This window comes from Lynx rufus, unplaced genomic scaffold, assembly GCF_022079265.1.
Source record: "Lynx rufus isolate CCGP_SWC_20201006 ecotype Redwood Valley unplaced genomic scaffold, mLynRuf1.p SCAF_4, whole genome shotgun sequence".
In the NCBI taxonomy this organism is placed as follows: Eukaryota; Metazoa; Chordata; class Mammalia; order Carnivora; family Felidae; genus Lynx; species Lynx rufus.
The window spans coordinates 74,268,665-74,277,500 of NW_025814856.1; the positions used below are offsets into that span (position 1 = coordinate 74,268,665).

Below are 8,836 nucleotides of genomic sequence, written 5' to 3' on the forward strand. Positions count from 1 at the left end.
GAGCCACCCTATCTTTTATGACGGGCCTTAATTGGCAAAAGAACAATTGATGGGCATCATGTGAAAACCTGGGAACTTCATCTTCCGTAAGGTCAATTTGAATCACAAGCCCCTTCGCAACAGATAAATCTGAACCAAAAATACTTACAAGAAACCCACTATACATGGCATAAGGGATCAGAGCATTTTTCTCAGGTTAAAAGGTTTTATAGGGCAAGTTTACATGTAAGGATATAATTATGAAGGTTAAAAAAAATCAATCAGATTGCAATGTTCGCTCAAGATGCCTAGTAAGAGATGTAAATAGCATTAAAATCCTGGACACATAAAAATTTTCTTCTGAGTGTTTCAAAGAATTTGATAGACATTGTCTTACGGGTTCATAACAGGGATTATCATTCCTAACTCACATATGGAAAAACAAGGTCAAGTGTACCACTCTCAAAGGCCCTCTGATGGTCTCCTTTTAAACAAACGTATCCTAACACACCAGCACAGTGAGTCATATTTTAGTACTCAGACTTATGGCAAATATTCTGCTTTGAAATAAAAATCTTTTCCAAAAAAAATGTTCTTATGGATATTTATGAGGAAGTTCAAAAGTTTCAAACTGATCAGCAGTAATGAATCAAAAATAAAAAGAGCTCAGTACAGTTATTTTCAACAGTGAAGAATATGTCAACCAGTAATTTCTACCCCCCCCCACCCCGCCCCCCTTTCTGGAGAGAGAAAACTCCAAAACATATGGCCCAGGAAGAAAATCTGTACTCATTTATAGCAATGAACTGGCTTTTACATCTCTGTGGCTAGAGTACGCAAATGACTTCACAGGCAACGGCTTCCGTATGTTTCATATTTTTAACGTTGACCGTTCATAATAAAGATTCTTTGATCCTGGATCAAATGTTTGAATCGATTTTCTCTACACTTACTCAGAGTCACCGTTATGAAAGCTCCCTCTTCCCCACCTCAGATGTTCCAGCCCTCCCTGCCATAGGAACCAGCTCCATTTGTCACCTTCTCCCTGGTACGTCCCACCCCTTTGCTGTGGTTTTGAGCGGCGCTCCCTACCCTCTCCTGTAAAAGAGGCACCACAATAAAGAATTCTTGTGCATAGCAGGTTAACTGCAATACAGAAGGTTCTAGCAGGCTAACTGCAATAAAGAAGGCTCCTCTAAGGAATATTTGGGCATCTTTAATAACGCCGGAAGTTCACAGTGGTACGTATGAGGAGTGCAAAAAAATTAAAACGTCCTCAACAGGTGAGGCCTTTCCCCTACAGGAAAGAAAAATTAAAATAAAAACTTAAATACATATTTTTAAAGCTAGATCATACTTCTGGGACTAGAACTGGAAAAAGTGAACGGGAACCTAAAGACTTAAATAAAAGCAAATATAAAAAACCCTAAAATCTAGGTAAGTAGTAAAGACATCAAATAAAAAAAGTGTCTAAGTGATGCCAAAAATGTAAAATCTTCAATATAAAATTATCTCAAACTATTCCAAGGCCTTTTTTTAAACCCAATGAGTAGCAACATCTTTAATATAACCTTAATTGCTAACACCTTAAAACATGAATTTTGCAGAAAGGTATTCTGCAAAATTAAAAGCTAATGTGAAAAGTTGTTTTTAGTTTTCTAGTGGTTAATACAATAAATTTGGTATTATACTGTATTTGGGCCTAATTAGATCTCATGTTATTACAAAAACAAAAGAAAAAAGAAAAAAGAAAAAAAGAAAAAGAAAAAAGAAAGAGAAAAGAAAAATATCCTGGCAATAAAATTCCCTTTAAAATGCATTTTTTTGGGGGCACCTGGGTGGCTCAGTCGGTTAAGCATCTGACATCGGTTCAGGTCATGATCTCATGGTTTGGTTTATGGATTCAAGCCCCACATGGGGCTCTGTGCTGACAGCTCAGTGCCTGGAGCCTGCTTCAGATTCCATGTCTCTCTCTCTCTCTCTCTCTCTCTCTCTCTTTCTCTCTCTCTGTCCCTCCCCCTCACATTCTGTGTCTCTTTCTCTCAAAAATAAATAAACATTTAAAAAAAATTTTAGTGCATTTTTTTCTTTCCTTTTTTTTTCATTGGACTGGTAGTCAGGTCCTGTTTGAGGATAATTTAGGTTCCTATGTACTATGATTCATTTCAAAATACAGCCAGATAACCTGAAAAAAACATATAGTCAGAATGCTAATTCAGACCATGTCCCGAGCACTTGTACGTATCAAAATGGCACATTGTTAGGTGTGAAGGCAAGGGGTCTGGAGTTGGCTGTAGACTTAACAACATTGTTCTAGGCAAAACTGAACTTTCCTGGCTGTATACGAAACGAGTTGTTGCACGGGTCATCTGCCCACCCCAGTGATTCAAGATTACCTTGCACACAGTAGCAAACTGTTGGTTATTTCCTGCTCCAACTACAAGATATCCATCCTTGGTTTTAAAAGCCTAAAAGAAATCAATAAATACATAAGTACATACATACATACAAATACATAGATACATGAATATATAACTTTATATATTGAAAATACCATAAAAGTTAGCTTTAATTTCTAAAACTTCTATATAGAAAGCATGTTCTAAAGTACATTACTAACTAAATAAATATTAATTAATTAGTAGATTTTGTTCTTATATTTGCATAGTTGGTTTTTTTGTTTTTTTTTGTTTCGTTTTTCTTAATTTGGGATTTTCAAAACACTTCCTGGCTCTTCCACTAACTGTTGTAACACGGCTTGGAAAAATAAAGAAAATACTAAATTAAACTAAAACAGTTTTATTATAATGCATAACATGAAATTCTGTATTCATTGTAGTATGGATTAATGTTGGGCTTTTCCAAAGTTTTATATTTTGTTTGTTTCCATTTTTCCTTGGAGAGAAAGGAGCAAGAGGATACAATGTTTTCTACAAACTGAAAGAAAAATAAATGAATGGGAGGGAGGGAGGGAGGGAGGGAGGGAGGAAGGAAGGAAGGAAGGAAGGAAGGAAGGAAACAGGGAGGGAGGAGGGAGGAAGGGAGGGTGGAAGGGAGGATGCATACACTGATACATTTTATCTTTGAAGATCTCATATGTAAACTTTTGGACAATTTACTTTTCATTAAGTGAAAATTGACACATGTGGATCTCTGAACCTCATGTGGTTTTTATGTACTTGAAAATGTTTGTTGCTTCTAGGAGACACATTCATTTGAGCAGCAACAAGAATATAAGATATTGATACACTCACCTCCCAGAGCATCTGGAGAACTCCCTTCTCCTCATTTGATCACAGTGATGGTTGGAGGAACCAAATTTTACCCACAGAAGGCCTCATTCCCACTGTCTTAAATGAGTTCCTTTAGTTTCCTTCTTTTCTATGTAAACATTACTCTGTATTTTCACCTACTCTTTCTTTACTTACTCCTGCCTCTGAGAAAGATGACTTCAATCTTCCTTGCCAGGGCTTGCTCCTGTACTAAAAACCCTGGTCCCACCCTCACTCATATCCTTCAGAACCTTGCTCAATCATCCTTAATCTCTTCATTCCGACTAGATCCTTTTCTTTCTGCCTACATATAGGCTCACGTCTACACTAAAAATATTAACAGCAACAAAACAAAATTTCTATCAATCCTGTTATCCTTCTCAGGCTATCTTGAAATTTTCTTCCTTCCCTCCATCTCTGAATGATACAAAATTCCACCTGCCTACACTTCTTCATCAACGCCACATGCCAATGCCCTTTGTCATCAGGATTTTTATCCGATCTTTACACTGAAACTATTCTTTCTTGACCCCTCTGTATTATTTGGTACTGTTAACCATCCCTTCCTCCAGGAACCTGTCTTATCACTAGGCTCCATCTGGGTTCATCTCCAATCTCTGACCTGTATTCCGCATTCCCCTTTCTCAGAATTATCTTCTTCTTAGCCTTCAGGATCTGTATGTGGTCTTTCACTTCACTTGCTTCCTATAATAGCCATTAGCCGCATGTGGCTATTAAATTTAAATAAACTAAAATTAAATTAGCCAGTCACAAAAGACCACATATTTTGATAGCATTTATATGATACGTCCAAAATAGGGAAATCCATAGAGACAGAAAGAAAGATTGGCGACCACCCAGGGCTGAGAAGATGGGGAGAATTTGGGGGTGTGACCACTACCACTAATGAGTTCTGGGTTTCCTGATGGGGTGATGAAAATGTTCCAAGATTGTTGTAATGTACACTTTACATGAGTGAATTATGATATATCAATTATATCTCAGTAGAGATGTTATTAAGAAAAAATGTAAGTAACAGCTCAGTTCCACAGACCCACTAGCCACAATGTCAAACATTCAAAAGCCATGGCTGTCATATCAGTGTAGATAAAGAGCATTTCCAGCATCGTTGAAAGTCCCGTTGTCTGGTGCTGGGAAACCGAAGCTGGAAGATGGTATGTTTTCTTTTTATTCTTCCTACTAGACCTAACATGATATCTGAAGAATGTTAGGCAATTAATAAATGGCCGTAAAATGTAATAAATCTCTCAGATAACTGCTTCCATATAATAGACTCATGGCTAAAATGAATCTCAGGCAAAACATTATTAATGGGGTTTATTCTATTTACATTTTTGCTTGATTTGGTAATGAATGCTACTAAAAAGATATCACATGAACTATTTTAAAAGTTTATCTTCCCTGTTCACAGGGCAAAAGCAAAGTTTGTGTTATAAACAATGCATTGGTGTTTCTCAAACTATGGAAAGGGAATTTTCAATGGAGGTATGAGTGAGGAGCAAAGGATTTTGAACAGAGATGCCCCAATAAACCATTGATAACTACGAAGGTACACAGATTGTCAGCTTGTTTTTTTTTTTTGTTTGTTTGTTTTCTGGAGAAAATCTGAGCTGGGAAGTGAATAAGTAATATGAAGTAACAATGTATGCTACCAAGTATAATGTGAAAAAAGATTTTCAAAATTTTAGAGGTGCCTGGGTAGCTCAGTTGGTTAGGTATCCGACTCTTGATTTTGGCTCAGATCGTGAGTTTGAGCCCCACGTCAGGCTCCACACTGAGAGTACAGAGCCTGCTTGGGATTCTCTCTCTCCCTGCCCCTCCCCTGCTCAGCCTCTCTCTTTTCTGTCTCCCTCTCAAAATAAATAAATAAATAAACTTTAAAATTTTAGATTAGTGACATAAAACTCAGCAAGTTTACATTTTTGGAGATCCTCATTCCCTTTTAATTAATGAAGAAGTGTTTCTTCCTTAAGCCTTAGCTATGCCGTGAAATATGTCTTTATCAATATAAAACTTTCAAAACTTTAAGCAGAAATAACCAGTTAATGATCACAGGAAAATGAAGACTGCATAGTGGCTGAGCACCAAACACAATTAAAGATCATCAAATAGATTTATAAGGATAAAGGTAAGATTGAGTTCTTTAAATGCTTATTTGTTCCCTGTTATTGTTCCTACAGTGTTTATTTAATAAATATATTTTAAGTAAAAACTTAAAAACAAAGTATTGGCTGAAGAGTAAATAATTATGTCCCAGAGTCGCATGTTGAAATCCTAACCCCAATATGATGGTATAAGGAGTATGAAAATTAATAGAGGGAAACGTCACTAAAGTGGAGTCAGGAGACTAAAAGGAAAAGCTGTATCACTTGTAATTGACAAGCGTCAATTATAAGAATAGCTGTCCATTACAGACCCCAACACAAGAGTCATCAACAGGAAAGGAAGGCCTCACAGGAAACATGTACGATCGACCCTTGAACAATGGCAACCCACACACGCATACAGCTGAAAATCCACGTGTAACTTTTGACGCCCCAAAACTTAACTACTGATAGCCTACTGTTGACCATGAGGCTTAGCAATAACATGAATAGTCAATTAGCACATTTTGTATCTTATGTGTATTATACACTGGATTCTTACAATGAAGTAAATCAGAGAAAAGAAAATGTTATTAAGAGAGTCATAAGCAAGTACGATACATTTACAGTACTGTACTGTACTTATTGAAAAATTTCCAAGTGTACACGGACTTGTGCCATTCACACCCATGTGGTTCAAAGGTGGCTTGTCCACTTAATCCTCCACAAGAGATCAACTGCCCCTGCAACTCAGCCAATGAGAGACCATCATCACTCAGAACTCTTGCTTTTCTCCAATAGACTTTCATTCAAAACAAATTCTCCCAACTTCCCCCTTCATCTCCATAAAATGACATTCCTCTCCTTCTTTTTTTTTTGGGACTTGCCTATGGTTTTGCTGTAGCTTTCATGTCCTAAGTTGTAGTTCTCTGTCATTCCCAAATAGGCCATTTTTGCTGATTGCTGATAAAATAACTGACAGTTTTGTTTTTAAGATTAACAGGAACAAGAACATCGCCATCTGTGAATCAGGAAGTAGGTCCCCACCAGGAACTAAATCTGCCAGCGCCCAGATCTTGGACTTCCCCACCTTGAGAACTGTGAGAAATAAATGTCTGTTGCTTAGCCACACAGACTATCGTGTTCTGTTATAGCAGCACAAGTGGGTTAAGAAACTGATACTGAGGAGTGGGATGCCACTGTAACAAATACCTAAAAGTGCACAAGCAGTTTAGAGCCAGGCAATGGGTAGAGAGACTGGAAGAGATCTGGGGTTTATGCTAGAAAAAGCCTACATTGCTATGAACTGACTGTTCAGGGCAATTCCGTTGAGAGCTCAGAAAGAAAAGGGGAGAGAACGTCTTTAGACCATTTCAATATTCTTAGAGAATACTTAAGGAACGCTGAACAGAATGTTTAGAAATATGGGCAGGAAAGGCCATTTTGATGAGGTCTCAGGTGGAAATAAGGAACTCCTGTTTGGAAACTGGAGGCAAGGCAATCCTTGTTACAAAGTGGCAAAGAACTGGGCTGGACTGGGCTCCTGCTCCAGTTTTTTGTGGAAGGTAGAGCTTGCAAGTGATGAAATTAGGTATTCAGCTGGAGACATTTCTAATGTTTATTTGTTTATTTAAAAAAAATTTTTTAACCTTTGTTTATTGAGAGACAAAGAGAGACAGAGTGTGAGCAAGGGAGGGGCAGAGGGAGAGGGAGCCACAGATTCCGAAGGAGGCTCCAGGCTCTGAGCTGTCAGTTCAGAGCCCGACGCAGGGTTTGAACTCACTGAACCACAAGATCATGACCTGAGCTGAAGATGGATGCTTAACTGACTGAACCACCCAGGTGCCCCTGTTTGTTTGTTTGTTTGTTTATTTATTTATTTATTTGTTGAGAGAGAGAGAGAGAGAGAGAATGAGCAGGGAAGGGGCAGAGAAAAAGGGAGACACAGAATCTGAAGCAGGCTCCAGGCTCTGAGCTGTCAGCACAGAGCCCGATGCAGGGCTCGAACCCACAAACCATGAAATCATGACCTGAGCGGAAGTCAGGTGCTTAACCAACTGGGCCACCCAAGTTGAAGTATCTTCCCAAGCTGAAGATATTTCTAAACAAAATGATGAAGGTGCAACAATAGTACAATGTGAAAAAAGAGAAATTACTTACAGAATCGTTCAGGAAAAAAGGAAACAGAAATTGAAAATTTGGAAAATTCTCAGCCCATCCATATTGTAAGAAATGAGAACGTATGGTCAGAAGAAAACACTCGGTTTACTCCATTGGTGACATTTTACAAAACTATAGTGCAATAGCACAGGATATTGATATTGATATAGTAAAATACAGAACATCAACATCATGACAAGGATGCTTCCGATGTCCTTTTTAAAAAAACATAAATTTTAGATTTAGGTTCACAAAAACATTTAACAGAAAGTAGAGATTTTCCATATACCTCCTTCCCCTATATATGCACAGCCTTCCCCCATTATCAACACCTCTCACCAGTGTGTTACATTTGTTATAACTGATATACCTACACTGACACAGTTTGATCATCCAAAGTTTGTAGTTTACATTAGAGTTCACGCTTGGTGCTGTACATGCTGTGGTTTTGGACAAATGTCTGATGACATGTAGCCATCATCATAGTATCATACAGACTATTTTCACTTCCCTAAAAATCCTCTGTGCCCTGCCTATTTGTCTTTTCCTCCTCCCAACCCCTGGCAACCACTGATCTTTTCACTGTATCCATAGTTTGCCTTTTTCAGAATTACATATACTTGGGATCATACAGTATGTATGATCATACCAGATGTATTTTAGCTTGACTTATTTCACTTAGTAACATGCATTCAAGACTCCTCCAAGCCTTTTCATGGCTTGATAGCTCATTTCTTTTTAGTGTGGAATAATATGCCATTGTCTGGATGTGTATTTATCCATTTACCTATCAAAGGACATCTCCTTACCAATGGAGTAAACTGAGTAAAGGGTACACAATATCTGTGTCTATTATTTCTTAAAATGCATCTACAATTATCTCAAAAAACTTTTTTAAATGATGGTGTATTAGTTTAGGGTCCTGACAAGAGAGATGCAAAGAAATGGATTCAAGAAATATTTAAAGCAGCATTAATTATAATAGCCAAGTTATGGAAGCAGCACAATTGTCCATTGATTGGAGAATAGATACAGAAGAGGTGGTATATACACAATGGAATACTATTCAGCCATCAAAAAATGAAATCTTGCCATTTGCAATGACATTGATGAAGCTAGAGAGCGTAATGCTAAGTGAAATAAGTCAATCAGAGAAAGACAAATTCCATATGATTTCACACATATGTGGAATTTAAGAAACAAAAAAATGAGCAAAGGGGAAAACAGAGAGAGAGAGAGAAAGAAACCAAGAAATAGACTATTAATTATAGAGAAGAAACTGATGGTTACCAGAGGGGAAGGGGATAAGAGGATGAGTTT

At 37.6% G+C, this 8,836-nt stretch overlaps 1 protein-coding gene across 1 annotated transcript in view; it reads right to left on the reverse strand.

The window, feature by feature from the left end:
- Positions 1-969: 969 nt before the first annotated feature.
- The window catches only part of SUGCT (succinyl-CoA:glutarate-CoA transferase), a 330,930-nt gene continuing 323,063 nt past the window's right edge, over positions 970-8,836 (reverse strand). Inside the window, exons 10-11 of the mRNA XM_047095218.1 lie at positions 2,376-2,447; positions 970-1,077 (exon numbers count right to left, since the gene is read on the reverse strand). Coding sequence (XP_046951174.1) covers positions 970-1,077; positions 2,376-2,447 — 180 coding nt within the window. The remainder of the gene's footprint in view (positions 1,078-2,375; positions 2,448-8,836) is intronic.